The sequence below is a fragment of the Ovis aries genome, chromosome 5 (assembly GCF_016772045.2).
Source record: "Ovis aries strain OAR_USU_Benz2616 breed Rambouillet chromosome 5, ARS-UI_Ramb_v3.0, whole genome shotgun sequence".
NCBI lineage: Eukaryota > Metazoa > Chordata > Mammalia > Artiodactyla > Bovidae > Ovis > Ovis aries.
This window is the reverse complement of record NC_056058.1, coordinates 27,892,020-27,919,955: the sequence shown is the minus strand read 5'-3', so window position 1 is coordinate 27,919,955 and position 27,936 is coordinate 27,892,020. Positions and strand designations below refer to the sequence as shown.

At 36.7% G+C, this 27,936-nt stretch overlaps 1 protein-coding gene across 17 annotated transcripts in view; it reads left to right on the top strand.

Annotated features, from left to right (window-relative positions):
* Nucleotides 1-27,936, top strand: part of CSNK1G3 (casein kinase 1 gamma 3) — a 122,632-nt gene that overhangs the window by 22,214 nt on the left and 72,482 nt on the right. For all 17 annotated transcript variants that reach the window (XM_060415667.1, XM_012178214.5, XM_060415659.1 and 14 more), the window contains 2 exons: nt 12,481-12,906; nt 22,999-23,039. In XM_060415667.1, the coding sequence (XP_060271650.1) occupies nt 12,729-12,906; nt 22,999-23,039 (219 nt within the window). In that variant the 5' untranslated portion in view covers nt 12,481-12,728. The remainder of the gene's footprint in view (nt 1-12,480; nt 12,907-22,998; nt 23,040-27,936) is intronic.

Below are 27,936 nucleotides of genomic sequence, written 5' to 3'. Positions count from 1 at the left end.
GCAAGAATGAAAGCTTTTCCTCTGTGATCAGGATGCCCACTCATGCTTCTATTCAGCATAATTCAGGGGGTCCTGCTGCTGCCGCTGCTAAGTCGCTTCAGTCATGTCTGACTCTGTGCGACCCCATAGACGGCAGCCTACCAGGCTCTGCCGTCCCTGGGATTCTCCAGGCAAGAACACTGGAGTGGGTCCTAGCCAGTGCAGTTTGGCAAGAAAAAGAAATGTACCCAAGTTGGAAAAGAAAAAGTAAAATTGTATTGTTTGCAAATGTATACATTTGCAAAATGTTGCACTCAGTTATCTACTGAGCGATGAAATTTTACCTCACATACTCCCTCATCCCCTTTTGTCTTTAAATGTTTGGGTAGTTATTATATTTACTTCATCTTTTGCTCCCCCTTGACACTTTTGTTCTTACATTTCTGTCTTTTTGTCCTAGCAAGTTTTGCATTATCTCTTTAATCTGTGCTTAACTAAGATGCAGGTGTTCATATCCCTGTCCTTCCCGCTACCTCTTCTACTCCGCCTTAACAGCTGAGCGTCTGTCAGTTGCAGTGTTACTTTAACACTGGAAAAATTTACATTTTCATCAATAACATTTTATTTGGGGGGGATAAAATTGATTCTAAAAGCTGAAACTCAGTTAACCTTGCTTACACTCTTAGAGGGGCTTCCCTGGTGGTGCAGAGGTTAAAGGGTCTGCCTGCAATGTGGGAGACCTGGGTTCGATCCCTGGGTCGGGAAGATCCCCTGGAGAAGGAAATGGCAACCCACTCCAGTATTCTTGCCTGGAGAATCCCATGGACGGAGGAGCCTGGTGGGCTACAGTCCACGGGTTGCAAAGAGTGGGACACGACTGAGCTTCACGTTCACTTTCACCGTCTTAGAGCTTACGGTGGAATGCCTGCGTTGGCTTTTCTTTGTTTTCCTTTGCTGCATCTGCAGCATGTGGGATGTCTTCCCCAAACAGCCGCTGAACCTGTGCCTGCTGCAGGGGAAGCACGGATTCCCAACCACTGGTCAGCCAGGGAATTCCCTAGGTTTCTTCCTTGATGAGCCCCAGGGCCCTTTTTGCTATAGCTCAGGAAAAATTTCTTAATTTCCTCTGTCCTTAAAGCTGACTTATCTTATTAGTTGGAAGTCAGAGGTATTGAATTGCTTCTTTCTGTCTCTGTTCCTTTATTTTTTATTTCTTTATATTTTTCTTTCACATAATAGGATTGTTTTCCTGCTTTGGTTATTTCATATAATATGGCATTATTTTCTTACTCAGTGTTTATTATTGTCCTTCTCAAAAGTCACTGAGGATTTTTTTTTTTAAGTTTTCTTCCTTTTTCTGAATGGTGTACCTCCCTGTATTTTTTAAAATTTGCTTTTTGGGGGGCGCATTTTTCTATACTATTGTTACTTTTCTTCATGAATCTAGTGATTGTCAGTTCATATTTGTGAAGGAGTGGTCAGGTTACTATTTCTGGGCAGATGGCTTGGGTTTTCTTTGCCATTCTGTTTGCTCTGCTGCCTTTTTCTGTATCAGCCTCTTGAATCTGTCTACACAGATGGGGCTTATTGACCAGCATATTTCACATAGGGTAGACACTCAGGGAGCTATAGCCAATATCATACTTAAATGATAAAACAATGAGCTCTTAATCAAGACTAGGAAAAAACACAAGGAAGTTTGTTCTCAGATCTTCCATTCTACATTGTACTGAAGAACTAGTCTTTTGGCAGGGGGTTCTTTAAAATGCCACCTTGGTTCAAATTAGGATCTGACAACATTGAGGTACTGTAGAGACAGTACAGGCTGGCAGGAAGGGACAGACTGTACCTGCCGATCCAGACAGAAAGGCAGACACAGTTTAGACTTGGGGAGGTCAGAGAATTGGTGGAAACATCGTCAGAGTTTAAGTGGGTAAGAATGGGAACTCAGGAATCTGACTCCTTGTGATCATGTTCTCACTATACCATTTATTAACTTGATGATGCTGGTCAAGTTGTGTAATTGTTCTACATTTTAGTTTCCTTATTGGTGAAAATAGGGATTGAAATAGTATCTTATAATTGTGGGAACTGATGAGCTGATCTATTTAAAATATGTAGCAAATTAAGTGCTTAGCAAATGGCACCTGGAGAGATTTTATGTAAAATCCAGGTTTCTGGATTCTTCTTGAAAAATTTGGACGGCTAATGGTCCTGAATGGTAGCAGTTGTTTACAGCTGAGTGATAGCCGCCTCTTTTAATTGGAGTATTTGCTTTCCAGATTGCTGTAGCCCCCAGTACTACTTACTGTCTCACACTCTGTTTGACTCACTCTCTTTATGGTACCTCTTTGGGCATTTGGATTTGTGACTTCTGATGTACCAGTTATTAACTGTAGCTTAAAGGATATCTGCAATTTTCAAAACTGATTTTTCTTTGGTGTAGAACGAATCAGCACCAAAGGCACAAACAGACCGTATTAGAAGAGTGATTCAGGCAAGGGGACGCTGTCACATACAGGCCGTTCCTGGCAGTGCTTGTAGCATACCGGTTGGTGAGGTTCAGTGAGTGCATCAGGTGAATGAAGAGGCCGATGCTGGGGGCGTGGTGATAGGCAACTGGGAATGCTCTAGGTAGGAATCATACCAGCAAAACCTGAAAATGTTTAGAGATAGAAGAAAACTCATTTCTTAATCTGTAGTAGCTATTAACTGTCCCAGGTGCCTGACTGTATGCTAGGTTCAGAGATCACCAGGTTACATATAATGAATCCTTGTCATCAAATACAGCAGACAATTATAATAATGTGTGTAATGTAAGAATAGTCTCAGAAGTCTCTTAGTGTAATCCTCCTATTTCATAATTATTAAAATAAGCTTAGACAGATTAGGCCTTGCCTAAGGCTTTATGACTAGTTGAGATTCTAAGACTTCTTTTTTTTTTTTTTAATACAGTGCTCTTTCTAGTACATAGCCAGGCAGGTAACATCAAAGAGGTTTGGAAGCAGCTAGCAGGGATTCCAAGACCTGGGAGAACTGATATATTGGAGCATGGTACAAAGATTGGGAGTTGGGTGTGAAAGAAGGTTATGTTGCCTTATTTAAGACTTATTCTTCAAAGATTAGAGCTGTAGATTCTTCTTAGGGGTGTGAAGAAGTGGCCATTTTGGAGAAGTCTGTGTGGGAAGGAACTGTTGGTAGCTGCTGGGAACTGTCGACACCATGTAGGACCCGAGGGTGGCCTCTGCCTGAGAGCCAGCAAGAAGCTGACACCATCAGTTATACACTGCAAGGGTGTGAGTTCTGTCCACAATCTGAAGGAACTTGGAAGAAGATTCTTTCCCATTTTCACCTCCAGATAAGAATGTTGTCTAGCTGATCTTTTGATGAAGTCTATGAAATCCTGAGCAAATGCCTCAGCTGAGTCGTGCCCAGAGTTCTGATCCACAGAAACTCTGGACTAATAAATGTGTTGCTATAAGCTGCTAAGTTTTTGGTAGTTTGTTCCACAGTAACAGAAAACTAGTACTTTTGGTCATGTCCAAGTATATTATATTTTTTAGTGTCGTTACATAATAAACACAGCACTCTGCCATCTGATTTGAAATACATAATCCACACTCCACTATGCCTTAGAAGCATGAAAATCACTGCAGTTTGTGGTTTTCTGGCAGCACTGTGAAATGATAAGAGTGCCCCACACAGTCTGACAACTGTTGTCTTGTAGCATGAAACAGCTTTAACAATGCATAAATGACTTAGTATGGATTTATTCTTAATGAAAGTTTGTTTATGAACACCTACATTTGAATTTCATATAATTTTCATGTGTCACAAAATACCGTTTTTCCTCCAAACATGTAAATATGTAAAGACCATTCTTAGTTTGTAGACTGTGTGTAGTGGACAAGAGACTGGATTTAGCCTGCAGGCTGGAGTTTGCTGACCACAACTATAGGCTGACTTGTCTATACTAATACTGTTTGATAGATGCAACAATAGGGAAAATACTAGCACTCTTTGGGATCGTTAATAAAAAAATATTTAATCAAAAATTCTATTTAACTATATTAAACGACTAAAAAAATCTAGTAAGACAGGTTTGTGAGCAGTTTCTTGAATGTGGTGAAAAGAATGGAGTAAAATAGGAAGCAGCCTCATTTCTCACTAACCACTAAATTGTATACTTTGATTATTCTTTTTTCCCCACTCATAAATGATATAAGTGGCCGGTTTCCATTGATTCTTACTAATAGGATTCTTATTAATAGGAATAAGTTCAGTTTTGGGAAGAGTTATTTTGTTCCATTTTCAAGTACAGTTTTAAGCTATTTGATCACTTCTTCCTGTCTCAAAGTTTCTTCTGGGGAAGGAATTTGGGGCTGTCTCTTGACTTTTCCTCCTGCCTTCTCAGCCATTCATTAAGCTGGCCCTTGATCCTCCAGGGTCCAGGTGAGCGGAGAGTTATGAAAGGGAAAAGGCAAAAGTTTTTCAGTGGATGATATGCTTTCAAATGCTGTTTCTTTTGTGAGGAAGTTGTAGTTCGTCAGAGGCTGTAGACTGACCTGTAAAACAGACAGACCTGCAAGTATTGCTGTAGGTAAATATATTCATGCACAGGCCTTACAAAAAAGAGTTGGATCGTATAGAACAAACTGAAAGTAATGTTTACATCTGAGGAGAGCAAATGGGATGAAGGAAAAGACGTATGGCCATCCCAAGGGTATTTTTACTTTGTGTTTGAATTCTTACAGCATGTAGAATGTATTTTGGATATTTGGTAAATGAAAAGGTACATATTGAAAATAGCATGAAAAATTGCAAATGGGAAGGAAATTACTTTCTTCTAAATAGAAAAAGTTGTAGAAGGGCCTTTTTCGTTGTTGTTGGTTGGTTGTACCTTGTGGCAGGTGGGATCTTAGTTCCCCAACTAAGTATTGAACCCACACCCCCCTGTGTTGGAATGGTGGAGTCTTTTAACCACTGGACTGCTAGGGAAGTCCCCTGAAAGGGCTCTTTTAAAGAAAACCTTCTAAAATACTTACATGTTCATTAACCTTAAAAAGCTGTAGTGTTTTCACTTTGAGATGTAGCATTATTTTTGGAGTGGATTATTTCTAAAAAATCATGTTTTGAAGTATTATCTACATATAATAAAACACATAGATTTTTAGTTTGATGAATTTGTATAAAGGTATGCACTTGTATAATCCCCTCCCAAGCACAATAGAGAATATTCCTTTCTCTGGTAAAGTTTCCTTATGCCACTTTCCAAGCTTTCAACCACTCTTGGCAACAACTGATCTGATTTCTATCACCACAACTTATTTTTGCTGATTCTAGAACTTCATTTGATGAGAATTGTATCATATGTACTCATTTGTGCCTGACTTACCTCAATCTCATATCTGAGAGATTCATCCATATGGTTACATATATCAACAGTTCTTTCCTTTTTATTTACTGAGTAATATTCCACTGAATGAATATATCAGTTTGTATATCTGTTCTCCTGTTAGTAGATACTAGGGTTGTTTTCAATTTTGGCTGTTACTGATTTAGGCTGCTATAAATACATGTGTACGAGTCTTTCTCTAAATATATGTTTTAATTTCTCTTGAGTAACTACCTAAGAGTGGTATTGTTAAGTCATTAGATAGGTGTATATTTTACTTAGAATAGACTATCAAACTTTCTTAGGATCGAATTTGTACTATTTTATATTCTCATTAGGAATTGAGAGTTTTAATTGTTCCTCATTCTTGCCTGGAGTTTTCTTTCTTGGGAGGTTTTTGATTACTGATTGCATATCTTTACTATTGTTCTATTGAGGTTTTTCTTTTTTTCCCTAATGATTCCCACAGTGATCACGGTGAGGCAAGACCAGAGTGGGCCTCCAGGAAGCATCGGGCCAGACTGGGGCAGCTGGAGGTCCACCTCGGACTTCGTGAAGCATCCTGCCAGACTGGAGAAGCTGGAGGTCCACCTCGGACTCTCATTTTCCCGCTGGGAAAACCATAGGCTTGAGGGCTCTGTGGGTGTGATGCTGTGCCAGCCTTGGGGGGTGCCCAGTGTGGTCAGAATGTAGCCACTCTTGCTTCTCTGTCTCTCTGGTTCGGGAGGGTGCTTTGGCCTCAGCCCCTGGGTTCTGGGGATTTCTTTCAGTGGTGTCTTGCCTGTGGATAGTTGCTAGTTGGTCTTGTGAGGGGGACTGAAGTTGGGGATGACCTATGTTGCCCTCTTGATGTCATCTCCCTATAAGGTTTTCTGCACACACAATTACAATGTCTCTGAATAACAGTAGTTTAGCCTTTTCCTCTTCACTTTTCATGCCCTTTTGCATCTCTTCTTAACTTACTGTACAGGCTAGTTCTTCTGTACGATGTGTTGAATGGAAGAACTGAGAGCAGACATTCTTTTGTTTTCTCCTAGTCTTGATTAAGAGTTCAGTGTTTTACCATATAAGAATGATGTTGGTTATCTTTTTTTTTTTTTTAAGGAAAAACCCCTTTATTAGGTTGACGTTTGATTCTCTTTCTGAATTACTGAGAGGTTTTAAACATTAACGGGTTGAATTTTGTCAAATGCATTTTATTGTCTGTTGAGATACTTTCTTTTTTTTTCCTGTTAATTTGTTGAATTTCTTTCAAATATTAAATCTTAACATTTCTAATATTAGAAATACGAGATCAGAGAGTATACTTTAATGTTTTAGTTACTTGAAACTTGATAGCATATGATCTTTCTTGATGAACATTTTTGAAAGGAAATACTATTCTTCAGTTTTGGGATATTGTATTTTATAAATGTCAGTTCAGGGTAGTTGATATTTAGATCTACTGCTTCAATATACATACTGTTATTTTTGTCTCCTGCTTTATCAAACAACAGTGAAACAACAGTGTTAACATTTCAACTATGGTTGTCTTTTTCAAATAGTTATTTCAAACTAATCCTTACTTTAAAGTCTTTCCTTCATTTTGCTCATTTATATGTCATTTTAGTGATTTTTCACGTTTTTCTGTTGAGTTGATACTTCTGTTACAAAATAGATCTCTGTATCTTTGGAGATTCTCCCTTGTTTCGATGTTTGCTTTGTATGATAATGTTATAGCCTCTAAGGCTTTGTATACTTCACGTTTGCATTGTTGTTCAGTCGCTCAGTCATGTGCAACTGTTTGTGACCCCATGGACTGTAGCACACCAGGCTTCCCTATCCTTCACCGTCTTCCAGAGCTAGCTCAAACTAGTCCACTGAGTCGGTGATGCCATCCACCCATCTCGTCCTCTGTCATCCCCTTCTCCTCCTGCCTTCAATCTTTCCCAGCATCAGGGTCTTTTCTAATGAGTCGGCTCTTCGCATCAGGTAGCCAAAAGTATTGGCACTTCAGCATCAGTCCTTCCAGTGAGTATTCAGGATTGATTTCCTTTAGGATTGATTAGTTTGATCTCTTTGCAGACCAAGGGACTCTCTAGAGTCTTCTCCAACACCACAGTTCAAAAGCATGAATTCTTCAGCACTCAGCCTTCTTCATGGTCCAACTTGCACATTCATACACGACTACTGGAAAAACTACAGCTTTGACTATATGGACCTTAGTTGGCAAAGTAACATCTCTGCTTTTCAATATTGCTGTCTACGTTGGTCATAGCTTTTCTTCCAAGGAGCAAGTGTCTTTTAGTTTCATGGTTGCAGTCACCATCTGCAGTGATTTGGAGTCCAAGAAAGTAAAGTCTGTCTCTGTATCCATTGTTTTCCCATCTGTTTGCCATGAAGTGATGGGACAGAATGCCATGATCATAGTTTTTTGAATGTTGAGTTTTAAGCTAGCTTTTTCACTCTTCTCTTTCACCTTCATCAGGAGGCTCTTTAGTTCTTGTTCGCTTTCTGCCGTAAGGGTGGTGTCATCTGCAGATCTGAGGATGTTTGCATAGTATATCTTTCTATTATTTCACTTTTAGTTTGTCTGTGTCTTTGTATGTAAAGTTGTTTCTTAGAGACAATGTATAGTTGGATCTTGTTTTTTTCTTTTTTAAAGTCTTTTTGCTTTTTATGGGGAGCTTTATGCTTTTTATGGTCCATTTTCCTTATATGTGTGTTTTTAAGTCTATTCTGTTGGTGTTCTCCTTTTTGTCTCATATCTCTTTTATTTCTTTTGTTTTAATCAAATGTTTATCATCCTACTTTATTTCTTGTATTGTTAGCTATTTCTACTGCAGTTAATTTTTAGTGTTTGGGTATTACAGAATGCATTTTTAATTTGTCATGGGCTGCTTAAAATTAATATTGAACCACTCATTCTTAACAAATATAAGAATCTTAAAAAATAATGTAGTTCTGTTTACTGTCTGCCCTGCCATTTAAAATTAATATTTAACTACTTCATTCTTAACAGATATAAGACTCTTAATATAATTCCATTTGCTTTCTGCCCCTGCCATTTCTGTTATCATTTATTTATTCTACTTCCCCATATCTTATAAATGACGCTAAGAAATTATTTGTGCTTTAACAAGTAATTTATCTTTTGAGGAAATGAATACCCATTCATTTCCCATTTCTAGTGTTCCTCATTTCTTCATGAAATTTCACATTTCTTCTGGTATCATGTGATTTAATTAAGCTTAATGGATTATTTAAAAAGTATTTCTTGTGGAAGCATGCTGGTGACTATTCTTAGCTTCCTTTATCCGAAGATGACTTTCTTTCATTTTCAAAGACTGATTTTACTGGGTGTCATGTTCTTGATTGAGTTCTCTTCCTCCTTGCATTGCTTTGAACACATTCTCCTGTTTTCTTTTCGGTCTCCATTGTTTCTGATAAGTTTTGAAGTTCACCTGTGTGTTGTGGAGTTTTCCTCTGTCTGCTTTTAGGACTTTCCCTTAATTTTTGGGTTTTTGCACTTTGATGTACCTAGGTTTAATTTTCTTTGTATTGATTGTTTATGGAGTTGCTGAGTTCCCCCATTTTATAGGTTAATGTTTTTCAGTGAATTTGGGAAATTTTCCACCATTATTTCTTCAAATATTTTTTTCTGCTCCATTCTCTTTCTTTAATGTAGTAGAACTTTAATAGCTACTTAGTAGTTTTGAAGTCCTGTCTTCTAATTTCAGCTTCAGGGTCATCTTGGAGTCTGTTTCCTTTGATAGCTCTATTTCTGACTGCATGTCACATTTACTGATTATTTTCATGTCTGATAATTTATAACTTTATGCTAGACATTATGAGTTCAGCATTGTTGAAAGTCTGTTTTTGTTTTTGTTTTTTTCCCTTTGTCTTTTTAATTATGTCAAGTTTCATTCTGGAATGCAGTTAGTGTAGTTGGAGATATTCTTAATCCTCTCTAGGCTTGGTTTTAGGCTTTAGGCAGGCTATTCTAACTAGTCCTTACTCTACAGTATGATCCTTACTGTTAAGACGTGGTCTTTCTGGTATCTCAACTGAATTCTGGGATATTAATGAGGTTCCTCCACCATGACTAGGTAGGAACTTTAAGATGTCCTGGCACTCTATAGCTGTTGGTATCTCCATTCTTCATTTAGCCCGAGAGTAGTTTGTCTGCTAGCCTTGTTTCAGCCCTGTCACCTCCTACCCCTAAAACTGTACAGCTCCCTCACCTTCAGTACTGTCCTGCAAACCCCACTAGCTTCAACACCCCAAACTCTGATCGCGGGGCACTGCCTGAGTCTCCACTTCCCTGTGCTGTAGTCAGAAAACTCTCCCTAGCTGGAGATCTTGAGTGAAGGCGGAATTCACCTTCTGTGTTTCTATTTTCTCAGAGATCGCAGTTTGCTCTGCCTATTATTCAATGCTTCAAAATATTTGTCCATTTTCATAATTATGTACAGCAAGGGGGAGGTTCAGTATTAGTTACTCTATTATAGAAAGTAAACAGTATATGTAAAACTCATTAAATTTTATTTATACCAAATGGATGCTTACATTTCATCTGCAATATTAAGATGATGGCAGATATAATAAGAAACTTTATAAATAGATTATTTGTTAAGAATAATTGCATATTTGGTGGGTTGCTAAAATTAATCAGAAATGTACTATTTATTTCAAACCTTGTTATGATTGCTCCATTCCCATATGTAGTTACAAGTAATAAATATTTGAATAAATGAAGATCAAATAAGAATGTATATTTGCTTATAGTTTCTTTTGTTGTGCAGAAGCTTTTAATTTTAATTAGATCCCATTTGTTTATTTTTGCTTTTATTTTCAGTATTCTGGGAGGTGGATCATAGAGGATCCTGCTGTGATTTATGTCGGAGAGTGTTTTGCCTATGTTCTCCTTTAGGAGTTTTATAGTTTCTGGTCTTACGTTTAGATCTTTAATCCATTTTGAGTTTATTTTTGTGTGTGGTGTTAGAAAGTGATCTAGTTTCATTCTTTTACAAGTGGTTGACCAGTTTTCCCAGCACCACTTGTTAAAGAGATTGTCTTTACTCCATTGTATATTCTTGCCTCCTTTGTCAAAGATAAGGTGTCCATAGGTGTGTGGATTTATCTCTGAGCTTTCTATTTTGTTCCATTGATCTATATTTCTGTCTTTGTGCCAGTACCATACTGTCTTGATGACTGTGGCTTTGTAGTAGAGCCTGAAGTCAGGCAAGTTGATTCCTCCAGTTCCATTCTTCTTTCTCAAGATTGCTTTGGCTATTCGAGGTTTTTTGTAATTCCATACAAATCTTGAAATTATTTGTTCTGGTTCTGTGAAAAATACCGCTGGTAGCTTGATAGGGATTGCATTGAATTTGTAGATTGCTTTGGGTAGTATACTCATTTTCACTATATTGATTCTTCTGATCCATGAACATGGTATATTTCTCCACCTATTAGTGTCCTCTTTGATTTCTTTCATCAGTGTTTTATAGTTTTCTATATATAGGTCTTTAGTTTCTTTAGGTAGGTATTCTGAATGGGAGAAAATAATAGCAAATGAAGCAACTGACAAACAACTAATCTCAACAATATACAAGCAACTTATGCAGCTCAATTCCAGAAAAATAAACGACCCAATCAAAAGATGGGCCAAAGAACTAAATAGACATTTCTCCAAAGAAGACATACAGATGGCTAACAAACACATGAAAAGATGCTCAACATCACTCATTCTCAGAGAAATGCAAATCAAGACCACAGTGAGGTATCATTTCACACCAGTGATCCAAAAGTCTGCAAGCAATAAATGCTGGAGAGGGTGTGGAGAAAAGGGAACCCTCTTACACTGTTGGTGGGAATGCAAACTAGTACAGCCACTATGGAGAACAGTGTGGAGATTCCTTAAAAAATTGCAAATAGAACTGCCTTATGACTCAGCAATCCCACTGCTGGGCATACACACCGAGGAAACCAGAATTGAAAGAGACACATGTACCCCAATGTTCATTGCAGCACTGTTTATAATAGCTAGGACATGGAAACAACCTAGATGTCCATCAGCAGATGAATGGATAAGAGAGCTGTGGTACATATACACAGTGGAATATTACTCAGCCATTAAAAAGATTACATTTGAATCAGTTCTAATGAGATGGGTGAAACTGGAGCCTATTATACAGAGTGAAGTAAGCCAGAAAGAAAAACACCAATACAGTATACGAACACATATACATGGAATTTAGAAAGATGGTAACGATAACCCTGTATGTGAGACAGCAAAAGAGACACAGATGTATAGAATGGACTTTTGGACTCTGAGGGAGAGGGAGAGGGAGAGGGTGGGATGATTTGGGAGAATGGCACTGAAACATGTATACTATCATGTAAGAAACGAATCGCAAGTCTATGTTTGATACAGGATCCAGGATGCTTGGGGCTGGTGCACGGGGATGATCTGGAGAGATGATATGGGGTGGGAGGTGGGAGGAGGGTTCAGGATTGGGAACTCATGTACACCTGGGGATATCAGTGTATGGCAAAACCAATACAGTATTGTAAAGTAAAATAAAGTAAAAATAAAAAATTAAAAACAAAACAAAACAACTTTATTGTCACAGGAAAAAAAAAAGAATGTGTATTTGAAAAGCCCTTGAAAATTATTAAATGTATGAACATGTGAAAGATACTAAACTGTTACTAGTTTGCAAAATGTATTCTCTTTTCTTGCTTTTAAATTGATATTCCTGTATTGACTTATTGGAATTCTTTGAATTTGTTTTTGTTTTTTTTTTTAATTGGAGTGATTCTAAGCTGGAAGGTCTAGGCTAGTGAATGTATATTGGCTTATGAAATACTCAATACATTTTTGTTATTTTTATTTATTTTTTTAAAAGTAAGCAAATCACTGATTTTGCTTGGTTTTGTTTTTGTGATCCCTTTGGTATTAAAGTATGGGAATAAAGGGTAATGATTAAGAGTCTGCTGAGGTTTGATATTAGTGGGCGTTACCTAGTAAGTCCATTGCCTGAACTTTAGTTACATTATTACTTTCTGAAACATGGTTTTTAATTCTCTGTAAGCTGACTAACTTTCTTTTCTTAATATTCTAGCTCTCTATCAATATCAGCTCACATCATTGAAAAAATAATTCTGAAGACATGTTTTGCTGAAAAGACAGCTGAGAAAAATTTTACGAATGGGATGAACACGTGCCAGTTCATTGACTACCTACTGCAATTTGAATGTTAACATCACCCACCTGGTACAGTTACCTAGTGATGTACCAGTTCTCACAATACCCTATTTCAGTGTGCTTGTCTTGATTAAAGAATTCAAAGTGGAGTACCGCAAACTTGATATGGAAAATAAAAAGAAAGACAAGGACAAATCAGATGATAGAATGGCACGACCTAGTGGTCGGTTGGGACATAACACTCGAGGAACTGGTTCTTCATCCTCTGGAGTTTTAATGGTTGGACCTAACTTTAGAGTTGGAAAAAAAATTGGATGTGGGAATTTTGGAGAACTACGATTAGGTAAGACTATTTTGTTTATTCCATAATAATGGGAGCATTTTTTTAAAAATGAAGGGTACTTTTTAATGAAATGATTTAGTTAGTTACTTGTTTAATTGTTTCATTGTTGTGGTAATTTTAAAGATTACAGATACTAAGAGTTTCTGTGTATTTGTATTCTCATTTGTGGGTTATTTCTTAGTAAGAAAACAGTGTCTGTTTTCTTCAGATTAGCCGTCCAGATTAAAAGAAAAAAGAAAGTAAATGAAAAAGCTCTAGCAGGATGAAAGAGATACCAGGGGAGTCTTTGCAGTGTACTCTTTAGGAATGATATTTAGGCTACTTTTTCTGATTGGAAAACATTTAGTAACTGGTTACTTTAGTAACTGCCTACTACCTTTTCTGATTGGAAAACATCTAGTAACTGTATGGCTTAAAGTTAAGGTAATATCCTCAAGCTACATCAGAAATCAGTGCAGTTTGCAGTGTTATAATTTATTCCCCTCTTCCCCCATGTATGTCCAGAGTGGTTTAGAAATCTATATTCTTACCAAGGAACACAAAGTACTGATTCAGTTTATTCGTATAATCAGGTAAGTTTGGGAAACATTGGTCTACTTTAACCTCCTAACTCAGGGAAGGTTTCTTGACACATGTCACACATCAATTTAATGATGGCCTCATGATCCAAACCTATCTTCTTAACTCCTAGTGCAATGAAGATGTGGTTATCTTCATTGAAGAGAAACAAGAAGGAGGACAGCATGGTTTCATGGGAGTCAGTATTGAGGTTCCTTGAGGGTTGTCTGGTTAATACACCAGCATGAGTATAAACTTCTTTAAATAAAAAGAAAAAACTTAGCTTTGCAATTTTCATTAGATTCAACCTTGGTGTTATAAAAATATATGCAATTGTATGTTCATCTTCTCAGCTACTTCTCTTTATCATCTTGTAAAACACTTTGAAAGAAAAAGTTTTAGTCTCAAAGAGTATCAGACTCTTTGAGACCCTTATGGACTGTAGCCCACCAGGCTCCTCTGCCCATGGAGTTCTCCAGGGAAGAATACTGGAGTGGGTGGCCATTCACTTCTCCATGGAATCTTTCTAATTCAGGGATCAAATCCAGGTCTCTTGCATTGCAGGCAGATTCTTTACCATCTGGGCCAAAAACATTCTAATTTTTAGTTACTCCTTCATTTCATTACTGTTTTATGTAGTTAATGTACATTAAATCTTTGAATGAAGCAATCTAATAAAAGGTAATGACATTTTATACATATGATGTGTCTAATAGACTCTTCTGCATTTTAGTAAAGACTCAAATATTTGAAAGGGTGAATGTTTTAAATTTTATTTTTTAAAAGGTATTGTAATGATACTTTGAAATTCTTAAACTGTTTCTGATTTTGGCACTAAAAAAAAGCAGAAATTTACTTGTCTGACCTTGAATTATACCCATCCATCCATTAAAAATTTATCACATGTCTGCAGTATTATGTGTGAAGCATGATTAGACACTGATGATACATTGGAAAAATATAAAAATTGTCTCTGCCATTATGGAATGCATAAGTCATTTAACCACATGGGGCTTCAAATTTGTCAGTTTTAGAATGGAATTATTTCTGCTTCCTGAATTACTGTGAAGATTAAATTTAGATAACAATATAAAAGAACCAACATTATCCTTGCCTGTTTCAGGAAAGCAGTGATTGTTCTCCTTTAAAGGATATCAAGATATTTGTTATTAAGATTATAGCATGTTGTATGTATATTTAAATTTAATATAAATTAGTTTTCTAGCTGTATATTATGACATATATATTTTTACTTTGTCACTCTCTGTGTATATGACTATAGTACTATAGTATTTTGGCATTTATTATTCAGAATCAATTTCATATAATTTATTTCAAAATAACTATATATATATACACACACACAAATCTGTGTGTGAATGGATGTATATCTGTGTATACACAGAAAAGAATCTAGTGGAACATTTTAGCCAGGGCATATGAGAAAACTGTATTACTCCTATATACTGAAACTAACATGCTGTATACTGAAAAAAAAACAGCAAAATACCCCCATTCTTTTGCAGTCTGTGAATAAGCAGGAATAGGGATAAGATGACTTACTAGTCTATCCATCCATCCATCCATCCATTATCATCTATTTATATCTAATCTACCTGTGGGTTTTTATTGTATATTTGTGTAGATTTTATTTAAATGTTTCATCTATACGTGTTACTGTTTCAATACTTACGATACATGTAACATGTCCTTTTGCATAATTATTTTAATCATTTTTTTTCTTAGTAGACTACTAAATAAAGGGAGGTTTTATTCCCTTTTAAAAAGGTTCCAGGTGATTTCTCTGTACAGAAAGAGTTGTTATAATTGTCATTTTTTTCTATGATAAATGTGAATAAACATGTTTATTTAATCTGGATAAACATGCTAATATTAAAAGCTGGTTTGAATTCTTAAACTGCTTTCTTTAAAACCATGTAAATAGACATTGATTTCTGGCACTAAATTTTTTGTGATTAGTATTGAGTAAGAAAGAGTATAGAGTATATATGTTATAGGTAAGTGATTGTCAAAAAAGATGCTATTAGGATCTTGGGCTGGACGGTGTTTTGTTTTTGTTTGCTTGTTTGTTAGAACACTGTCCCATACACTGTGTGGTATTTAGAACTTCAGACCTCTTGGACACTAAACAAGGGTTGCATCTCCACATGCAGCCCCAGATTCCTTCCCCCCAGCCCCCACTCCCATTTCCAAAAGCCCCAAGAAGAGACACTATTACCCTCTGTTGAAAGTACTTCTATGGAGGATTACTAAAGAAAGAAGGAAATGGCAACCCACTCCAGTATTCTTGCCTGGAGACTTCCATGGACAGAGAGGAGCCTGGCAGACTATAGTCCATGGGGTCGCAAAGAGTTGGACACGACTGAGTGGCTAACAGACACACATACACTAAAGAAAGAAAGCCGAACATAAACAATTTGACGTGAGATTAAAAAGAAAATAGTTAATCTTTTAAAAAATCTAAAATTAAGTTTAAGTAAATGTGTTTACTATCATTTTTATCTGTATTTTTAATTGTAAAATGGTGAATTGATATTTTTGGTTTTATTTTATCCTTGTATTGGTAGTAAGGCTTGCATCCAGCATGTTGGATATATTCCTAGCTTAGACAATTAACCAAAACCCCCAGAAATGTTTTTAACAGGTACAGAATGAGACAGAACAAAGCTAGCTAAAATGTGGGGTTATATTGTATACATTTTTTTATTTTCCTGTGTATTATGAGGCTTTAACATCTGAAGAAAAACCTTTCTGGTCAGCCATATAGACCTCTTACTGTGGATGTATTCTAGAATGTGTGGAATACAAACCAGCTAATATAACATTGATTTAATAATGAAAAGAAACCAAAAAACCTCAAATCCTTTCACTCTGTTGAAAGACTGCTCCTCTACAGGATAGCCAGTTCTTCAAGATAAAAAAAATTGGGAGCATGCCTTTGATCTGCAAACTAACCGATTTAGAGCCATACCTCCCTCCTCTCTCTGGCCCCTGCATTCCAGGAGGCAGTCTTCCTGAAGGCATCCCGTGGCAGAGTACAAGACAGTTAGAGAAACTGCCCACCGAAGGTTAACAGAGTTATTCAGACTAGTCACTCCTAAGATATTTACCCTCCCCTATCTTGCTTTTACTGCAGAAATACCAAAGATCTTGGCCAAAGCTCTACCCTTGCTCCTGTCTTCTACCACCTGACCAAAACATGGTATTTCTTCTGTGTCTCCTCTCGTAGCTATGCCTGGCTGACCATCACGTGAAAGAACAGAACGAGGGTGTTATCTGTTGTTTTATGAATTACCATACCTGAAATAAGATATTGTAAATTTTGATAGAATTAAGTAGACACAGAAGTTTTTATAACTTTTTATTTTTGTTTAAGAATTGTTTTGTTGAAAATTCTGCAGGTCTTACCATATGTATCAAGTAAATATACAGATTTGAGTGGATTCATCTTTTTTATGTTTATTGACTTTCCTACATTTATTAGCTGAAGCTTAAACTTTTTCTGAAAAATGTAACAAGGAGTTAGGCTATAATGCTATAAGAAAGAGATCCTAGCATACAGTGGTGTTAGGCGAAGTAGTTTCTTTCTTTTTCACATAACACAGGCCAGAAGAACAGCACCAAGGGCTGTCAGGGTATCTCTGCACCCTCAGTATGTGGCTTCAGTCTCGATCTGTGAGTTGTTTACTCCCATTGTTGCTGTCTCCAGACACCCAGCCAGGAAAAGGGCCAGAAGATAATACGTTCATTCTCTCAAGTGGGCAGTGACATGCCTTATGTTGACTCATATCTATAACTTAAAATCACATGTCTGCACCAACTGAAAAGAGAGGCTAGAAATGTAGTCTAGCTGGGCAACCATTTTAGGCCGTTCCTTTACTAAGGAAGGTGAACAAGGATATTTCAGTTGATTAGTAGTCCCTGATATAACCATATATGGAATTTCTGTAGAACATAGTTTTATAATAATGACCATTCAAATATCCCAATATTGGTAAACCCATCTTTTCAAGTTCTTTATGGCACAAAGTACTATTTATTGGAAACGTCTTTTGAAATTGGATTAAAACTTCAGTGAACTGGAACCAGTTTACTTGGCGCCTTCTCTTAATTGGACTTCCTCCATACACGCACTCCTCTCTCTTGCTTGTATTGTACCCACAAACATATACTTTGTGCATTGAACATACATTGTTAGTTTGTTCATATACATACCAAATATGGATTGAAAAGCCGATTATTTAAGGGGATGCCTATACAAAGTGGATCATTGAAAAAGCAAGAGAGTTCCAGAAAAATGTCTACTTCTGCTTTATTGACTATGCCAAAGCCTTTGACTGTGTGGATCACAACAAACTGGAAAATTCTGAAAGAGATGGGAATACTAGACCACCGGACTTGCCTCCTGAGAAACCTGTATGCAGGTCAAGAAGCAACAGTTAGAACTGGACATGGAACAAGAGACTGGTTCCAAATCAGGAAAGGAGTACTGATATATCAAGGCTGTATATTGTCACCCTGCTTGTTCATCTATGCAGAGTACATCATGAGAAGTGCTGGACTGGATGAAGCCCAAGCTGGAATCAGGATTGCTGGGAGAAATATCAGTAACCTCAGATATGCAGATGACACCACCCTTATGGCAGAAAGCAAAGAAGAACTACAGAGCTTCTTGGTGAAAGTGAAAGAGGAGAGTGAAAAAGTTGGCTTAATACTCAACATTCAGAAAATTAAGGTCATGGCATCTGGTCCCATCACTTCATGGGAAATAGATGGGAAACAGTGGAAACAGTGACAGACTTTATTTTTGGGGGCTCCAAAATCACTGCAGATGGTGATTGCAACCATGAAATTAAAAGATGCTTGCTCCTTGGAAGAAAAGTTATGACCAACCTAGACAGCATATTAAAAAGCAGAGGCATTACTTTGCCAACAAAGGTCCATCTAGTCAAACCTATGGTTTTTCCAGAAATGTATGGATGTGAGAATTGGACTATAAAGAAAGCTGAGTGCCGAAGAATTGATGCTTTTGAACTGTGGTGTTGGAGAAGACTCTTGAGAGTCCCTTGGACTGCAAGGAGATCCAACCTTGCAGGAAATCAGTCCTGAATGCATTGGAAGGACTGATGTTGAAGCTGAAACTGCAATACTTTGGCCACCTGATGTGAAGAACTGACTCATTTGAAAACACCCTGATGCTGGGAAAGATTAAAGGCGGAAGGAGAAGGGGACAACAGAGGATGAGATGGTTGGATAGCATCACTGACTCAATGGACATGAGTTTGAGTAAACTCCGGGAGTTGGTAAGGGACAGGGAAGCCTGGCGTACTGCAGTCCATGGGGTAGCAAAGGGTTGGACCTGACTGAACTGAACTAAACTATGCAAAGTGACAAAAATGCAGTAGTAATATTCAATCATGGCTCCTTTTTATAACCTTCAAAGTTCAGTGAAATCGCTAATATTCAAAAAAAGAAAATCCTTTTAGGATTTAGTTCTTTCTTCTGTGGCTTAAAAGTAAACATTTGACCATGTAAATGAAAACAAGAACAATATTTTTAGAAATATTTTGTTTATTTTCATTGTATGGAATCTGTGTTTAGACTTTTTGTCCTATAAATATTTTTTCTCTATGTGGTTATGAATAAATATCATATACAACACAAAATAATTCTGAGATGATAATGTCTTGATGAAATATAAATTCCATTTTTGAATTAAAATTTTTTCCTTTGTTAGACACTCAGGATTTAAGTGTTCCTCAAGATTTAAATTTTTCATTGTATCATTAAATTATTCACTACGCCAATTTTATACATCATGTATTCTTAAAATATATATGGTTACATCTAAATGCGGAACTAATTGGCTAAAAAATGGTATGTTTTCCAAAATGTTTTTTAATTTATGGGCTCAGTGAGTACTTTGACTGCAGCTTAGCTTACACCACTTAGGTACTCCTATTAATCTCTGTCTTTGTGATCAGTGTAATAGGTTTATGAGACTTATGCTACTTAGCATTAGAATGAACATTATTTTTCCCCCACTCATTTTTATAAAACAGGAACAAAACTCAGAAGAGCATTATAATATTTATATGAACAAACACTACTGTACAGTGTTGGCAGTGGTTCTGACTATTTTTGCTATGATATTCTTTGTTACAAGTAGTCTTGCTGTTTGGCCATACAACTCATTGACTGTAAGGCAATCTAAAGGGTAAGATAACTGGTTGACAATTTGGTTTCAGTGCTTCAAAAGATAAAAAAAAATCTGGTTGACAGTTTGATTTTGAATGGTTGACAATTTGGTTTCATTTCTCCACAGATGCAGTGCTTTCATGGTTTCTTTTTTTCATTTTATATTGGATTATAGTTTATTTACAATGTTGTGTTAGTTTCAGGTGTACAGCAAAGTCATACAGTTATTTTTACAGTCCCATCACTTCATGGTAAATAGAAGGGAAAAAGTGGAAGCAGTGACAGGTTTTCTTTTCTTGAGCTCCAAAATCACTGTGGACAGTGCTGCAGCCATGAAATTGAAAGATTCTTGCTCCTTGGAAGGAAAGCTGTGAGAAACTAGACTGTGTATTTAAAAGCAGAGGTATCACTTTGCCGACAAAAGTCCATATAATCAAAGCATGGAAATGAGACTTGGACCATAAAGAAGGCTGAGTGCTGAAGAATTTATGCTTTCAAATTGTGGTGCTGGAGAAGACTCTTGAGGGTCCCTTGGACTGCAAGGAGATCAAACTAGTCAATCCTAAAGGAAATCAACCCTGAATATTCATTGGAAGGACTGATGTTGAAACCAAAACTCCAATACTTTGGCCGCCTGATGTGAAGAGCTGACTTATTGGAAAAGACCCTGATGCTGGGAAAAATTGAGGGCAAGAGGAGAAGAGGGCGGCTGAGGATGAGATGTTAGATAGCGTCACTGACTCAATGGACATGAATTTCAGCAAACTCTGGGAGATAGTGAAGGACATGGAAACCTGATGTGCTGCAGTCCATGGGGTTGCAAAAAGTCGGACATGACTTAGTGACTGAACAACAACTTTGGCTAATTTAGATACAATTGCTTGTTCTCTAATGCCATCTTTACCAGGTTTATCATGCAGTTAGAAATTGGAGGCTAAAGAAGAATCAAGCTCTTCGTGTCCCCTACAAAAGAAATGGTTACACGATTCCTGATGAGTGTAAGTTTCTTGAAAATGGTCAAAATTTTTGCTGTTTGATAGTGGAGAACATGATGGAGACAGTTCTTGTATTTGGTACAGCATCTGCTGCAGGCTACTGCTAAGTCGCTTCAGTCGTGTCCGACTCTTTGTGACCCCATGGACTGCAGCCTACAAGGCTCCTCCATCCATGGGGTTTTCCAGGCAAGAGTACTAGAGTGGGGTGCCATCACCTTCTCTGTGGTAGAGCATCTAGCTTAGTTGATTTGGTGAAATATAAAGAGTGGGCATGTGTTGGAACATTTAAATGTAGTGCAGTGATTTATTACCAGTTATATAGGTTACGGGGCTTCCCTGGTAGTGCAGAGGTTAAAGCATCTGCCTGCAATGTGGGAGACCTGGATTCGATCCCTGGGTCAGGAACATCCCCTGGAGAAGGAAATGGCAACCCACTCCAGTATTCTTGCCTGGAGAATCCCATGGACGGAGGAGCTTGGTGGGCTACAGTCCACGGGTCACAAAGAGTCGGACACGACTGAGCGACTTCACATTCATTCATTCATATAAGTTACACCTGGAGGAGGCAATGGCACCCCACTCCAGTGCTCTTGCCTGGAAAATGTCATGGATGGAGGAGCCTGGGAGGTTACAGTCCATGGGGTTGCAAAGAGTCGGAGACAACTGAGCAACTTCACTTTCTTTTTTTACATAGGTTACATGTATTGATAATCAATAGGAGCATCCCTCGATTATTCATTTTATTTCCAGGGAAATCTGGACAGACTTAGTGCAGAATTTTTTTATATCATAGAGAATTTAGGTCCAATATGCGATCCTGAATCCTTAATGTTTGACAAAAGAAGTATCACCTTTTCTCAGATAGACCATAATAAACTATTATCATGAGTCTTCACAAATTTTAACTGTTTTTTGTATTTTCATTTTCACAATAAAGTCTTTAAAAGATTTTTTTTACGGTTTTTCATGTGTCATTGTGTCCTTTTTAATGTTTATTTGAAATTTTATTTTTCTTGTTTTTTATGGCAAAATTGCCTTAAGGGCCGTTAGCTGGGCTGTGAAATTGCTTGTGGCAAAGAGTCTTATGGTGAAAATACTGCTCACTGTGGCAACATATCCAAGACTGAAATTTTGTCTAGAAGTTTTACTGCCATTCATCAGCTACTGAACAAAATGAAGTTAGGAGTATTATGTTGGAAAAAATTGTATGTGTGAGAGTTGATGGTTACCTATTTTATTCAGTAGTCAGTGTAACCAGGGCCATTTACTATCACAGTTAAACAAAACAACTATCATTGTTCTCTTTTTCTTCAGAAATTCAGAAATCAAATATTCTATTTTTTATCCTTTTAGCTATACTTGTAAAGAAGTACATGAATTTATGTATCACATTATCTTTATATACTCAATTCTCCATAGTGTTTTACTTGAACTACAGATACTGACCCTGTGGAATTTTCTAGATTATTTTCAACTTGCTGGTTTCAATGATTAGTGTAATTTACTTGGATTCTTTACATATTAATTATGTTAAATCTTTATTCTGATTTGTCTTCTATTTGTTCTTTGTATAGGTTTTTTGACTTAAAAAAGTATAAAGTGTTTTAAGCTATCAAATCTGTATAAAATCTTCTGATCTCTTAATCTTTTTCCATTTTTTTTTAATGCTCAAAAGGCTTCTATATACTGGCCTGATAAATATTTTTTCTTGTTTTATGGCTTATATCTAACTTTTTTAAGGTAAGTTGCTAATAACACTTCTTCCCCTCAAAGTAACTAGTTTGTCAAAGCCAGTTATTAAATAGTATTTCTAAAATTTTGTTTTATTTTAAATGTATTCCAGATTTTTCTGTATATTTACTAGATTATGTAAGAGCCCTATTAAGATCACATCCGATAATAACAGAGGATTTAAAATGAGGTGGTGATTGAAAAAGGAATTGTGTAGTCTTGTTTCTATATACTGTTCTGGTTTTGAAACTTAGTAGTGTGTTTGCCTATTGATTACTTCCTAAGTGGTACACAGTATTCTAACAAAATAAGAGTTTTTCTATTTTTTTAAAAAATAAATAGGCTGAAGTATTTCTTAGTCTTACTTTTTACTCTGAATCCACGTGAAATACTAAATATTACTGAGTTGATCATAAATTTAAATATATCCCTGTTATTGAGGTTTCTGCTAAATAGTTGGAAGCAAAAATCTAGATTTTATTTAAATGTATTCTGTGCTTCTCCTCCCATCCCCCCAGAGCAGTTTTACATAATATATCTTTAAAAATTCACTTCTGGTAGAATCTGACATTTTTCTTTCTTTTTCAAGGGAAAAATTTGTATACAAATGAATATGTGGCCATTAAATTGGTAAGTTCATGTTTCTTATTTTTCCTCAATCATTTTCTTGTTATTTCTTTAATGATTAAGTTGCATTTTCACTAGTTTTTTCCTTATCATTTGTAACTTGAGTGTTTATTTGGAAAGTATGAGGCATAACTGATTTTTTGTTATTAAGCTTCTAGCATCATCGTGCCCCTCAAGTGTATGGTAATGTATATGTAAGATATCTGTGTCTTTCTGCATTATAATAACTTAATTCTTTTACTGTGGGAGCATTATAGAATCGAATTCTTAAAATTTGGCACTGCTTCAAATTTGCGGAAGCTGATGTACTGGCATTTTTAATATGCTAGAAGTTAGAATGCCTTGCATGATTCAAGCATTTGGACAAAAGTGTCTTTAGTGTTTAGGATTACATTATTTGGAAATGTATTTCCAAGTAGCTTCCAAAATCTTTTCTGTTTGTGTTTTATGTTTGGTAAAACTGGATCTTGCTTGACCTTCAGGGATTCAGAAATTCTTGATGTGAGTGGAGGTTAGCCAGGAAAGCAAACTCCCAAGGGACTGATTTGAAGTCCTAAAGAAGCTTGGTATGACAGCTGTAAGGCAGCTTTTTTTTCTTGGTGTAGTTGGTATCTGGGAATTTTTATGACATATAACTTTGTTCTGGTGCAAATTTACTATTTGATTTGCCTGCCAGGTTTCCCTGAGGTTGAGCATGGCTTGTTTGGCTTCCCCAGCCTGCCTGCCAGTCTTGATCTTGTTTCTGCCAATATAACCTCTGTTATTAGGGTGATGTGACTACAGAAGAGCCTATTCAAGTTGGAGAAAGTGAAAAAACTTTGGGGATAAGATAGAAAACTGTAATTTAAGTTAAAAAGCACAGTTTAAGTATATTTGTGAGTGTAAACCAAGTTTCACTGGAACAAATGCTGTCTATTTTTACTGGAAAATAAAAATGCACAGAAGGGGTTGTGGTGCTACTGAGATGGACTCACTGACATGTGAGTTGGGACTGGCATTTACCTGGCATGAGTTCACCTAGGTTTAAGTTCTGGTCCTTGGTTTTTATGACAGAAAATCTGGTTAGGTTGTCTCCTTAAAATTGTCATTGTTAATCAGAACTAGATTCACAGTATCCATCAATTCAGTCAGTCAAACAAGCTCTCAGCTATAAGTCTTTCAAAAGAGTTAATTTCTAACTTACAGTGAAGGTATTTTACTATTATGGGTCCAGAATGCCCACAACAGTATAAATCATGTTTTCTTTCTGTAGGCTGATCTACATAGAATATTAAGTTAAAATTACAAAAAGAAATTTACAAGGTTCCCTCATGAGTGTGTAGTCAGGACAAGGGGAGTTAGTTTGTGTGAATCACAATAGGGAGGCCAGGATGCAAGGAATGGGCACTGCTGACTTTTCTTTTCCCGTGGTCTAGGCCAGTGTTGGGAGTGGACATGGCACCCTAGGATGGCAACACCTATAATCTTTGTTATTGATGGCTTGTAGTGAGTAGTTCCACTCACGGGAGCACGTGAATAATACTTAACTGATAGGTTAGGGCAAATAAATCTTTATGTCAAAATAGGAGCCATGCTAGGCTCACCTTTACTTGTCAATTTCAGTCATTAACTGGTGAACCTTAGCTCCAGTTATTTTCAGATTTGAAACTTGTTTACCCTGTTGACATCTTTGATACCTTACTAAACATATACTATGTCATCTGTTAGCCTTCCTATGTATACACTACAAGTCACTTGTTTAAGTTTACCTTCATGCTGTATCACTGTTCCCGTATTTTTTTTTTTAATGTCAAGTTTTTTTTTTTTTTTTTTAATTCTGGAACCTATTTATTTATTAATTTATTTTTGGCTAAACTGAGTCTTTGTTGCTATGGGAAGGCATTCCCTAGTTGCTGTGGGCAGGGGCTGCTCTTGGTTGTGGTGCGTGGGCTTCTCGTTGTGGTAGCTTCTCTTGTTGCAGAGCATGAGCTCTAGATGAGCAGGCTTAAGTAGCTGTGGTGTGTGGGCTCAGGAGTTGTGGTTCCCAGGCTCTAGAGCACAGCCTCAGTAGTTGTGGTGCATGGGCTTAGTTGCTCCACAGTATGTGGGATCTTCCCAGACAAGGGATTGAACCAATATCCCCTGCATTGGCAGGTGGATTCTTTACCACTGAGCCAATGGGGAAGCCCCCTTTATTATTTTTTTTTCTTCTTTTGTTTTTTGACATTATTTTTCTGCCTTGATTTGCCCCTTGTTAAAGGACAGTGATCAGAACTACATATAATAATGTTGTTATTCAATATTCTTTGGGAGAACTGAAAGTATTTTTATATCTATATGTGGCATTTTGAGGTTGAAGTATGGTATAGAGTTATGCTTGCCTCAGATTCATCCAAAAATGTATTGGCAAGATAGAAAATTTTTCATATAAACTGTTAAGCCATGGTTGGTACTTAGTTTCCTAAATATTTGCATGTGTGTGTGTGTATGTATGTATGTATTTATATGTGTATTATATGTATATACATATATATAATGTTCTTATATATTTTTTTATCTTATATGTTTGTCTGTTTGTATCTATTGTCTGTTTATAGAAAACTACATAATTTTGTTCAGAACCTGCCTTAAAAGTAACCACTTGAAAATGTTGTATCTGTATACCTTCAGTACTCTTTTATTTTTGTACCTTGGTACAAAGGCGTTATTTGAAGACAGTGGTGTTCATTCAGAAAGCAAACTTTAGGGACTAATTTCAGTTTTGTTATATATCCCATATAAAGGTTTACACACTTATTTAATGTTACCCTAGTTCATATTGATAGTTTGCTTCAGGTTAATTTGTTAACTTGATCTCAGCCACCACTCTCATATCTTGTTTGCTCAGTTCAGTTCAGTCGCTCTATCATGACTCTCTGCGTCTCCGTGGACTGTAGCATGCCAGGCTTCCCTGTGCATCACCAACTCCCGAAGCTTGCTCAAACTCGTGTCCACTGAGTTGGTGATGCCATCCAACCATTTCATCCTCTATCACCCCCTTCTCCTCCTGCCTTCTGCCATACAATAAATGACAGGTTATTATGTATCTTGTTTATAGTTACATAATAACCTGTCATTCATGAATAATGAAAAATTCATCCTATGGTGAGGTGACTGTTCTTGTATGGTGGCACAATAAAATTTTAGTGCTAGTAAGGTATTGGAATCAAGCTAAACTGACTCTACTAAATTAGAGAGTAGATAGATCTGGGTTTCTGTTTTTACCTAGGGAATATTAGTGATTGAGTGAATTATGTGTTTTACTTGTGATTGTCTACTTGGGTATCTTTTTATTACATGTTATGGTTATATACTTTAATATAGTTAACTAAAGAATCCCACTGTATGGAAGTGCTGTTTTAAGTCATATACATGTATATAGAAATAAAATGAGAAAATATTTTATCTATCTTTTATAAACAAGGGGACTGAAAAGTACCGAAAGATTAAGTAAATCTAGCAAGTAGTGAATTTATGATTCACACCCAGCACAGTTTAATTCAGTGCCTCTGCCTTTACCCTGCCATCCTGCCTCTCAAGATCTAAGTTGATTGTTTTCTCTTATAATAATCTTATGATTATAATTGTTCCACTGGGATTTTACAGCTTCCTTATTTGAAGTCTTTGTCGTTGGTTCTTTCATTGTGGTATATCCAAGTATAAATTTCTTTTTAGTTACTCTGTTTGGAATTCACATTCCTCTTGACTCTGGTTTGTTGTCTTTCATCAGTTCTCACATTTATTTCTTCAGTTATTGCCTCTGCTCACTTTTCTTTCTTTTCCTTATCAATTGCATATTAGTCCTCATTATATTGTTCAGCTCTTTAATCTTTTTTTGTGTGTTTTTTTTCTTCCTGCATAATGCATTTTGTATAATTTATGTAGATACATTCTACAAAATTTTCTCATTCTTTAGATATTTTTCTGTGTCCCAGTTTCCAAATTCTTTTTTGCTGTTGTGTTAGTGTGTTGACAGATTGGTTTTAAATTTTGGTTATTTTTGTTTTTTTGTACTTCTTGAAGTTTTGTTGGTTTTGTTTAAATTTTGTTGGCTTGTTATATACTTTCCTGTTGGATCTTGTTCACTTTTCCCGTGTTATTACTCTGTTATAGTTTTGTTTCCTACAACTATTTTCACACATTTATATCTTAAATTTACTTTGCTTCTGTTTATGTTCTGTAAGTGCGTGTGTGTTTGTCTGTGTAGGTATAAATCTCAAAAACATGATGTTGAATGAAAAGTCAGACACATACATATGAAACATATATTGTACAATCTTATTTGCATGAAATCCAACAACAGGCAAAACAAATCAAAAGATGATAGAAGTCTGAGAGAAAGGTGATAGAGAAGCGCTAAAGGCTTTTTGAGCTAGTGGTTGCAGTTTACAAAGCTCATGAGCCTAATATTTAGAAATTGTGTGTTTTACTGTAAGCTGTTCAGTTCAGTCCAGTCGCTCAGTTGTGTCCGACTCTTCGCGACCCCGTGAATTGCAGCACACAGGCCTCCCTGTCCATCACCAACTCCTAGAGTTCACTCACACTCATGTCCATCGAGTCGGTGATGCCATCCAGCCATCTCATCCTCTGTCGTCCCCTTCTCCTCCTGCCCCCAATCCCTCCCAGCATCAGAGTCATTTCCAATGAGTCAACTCTTCTCATGAGGTGGCCAAAGTACTGGAGTTTCAGCTTTAGCATCAGTCCTTCCAAAGAACACCCAGGACCGATCTCCTTCAGAATGGACTGGTTGGATCTCCTTGCAGTCCAAGGGACTCTCAAGAGTCTTCTCCAACACCACAGTTCAAAAGCATCAATTCTTTGGCGCTCAGCTTTCTTCACAGTCCAACTCTCACATCCATACATGACCACAGGAAAAACCGTA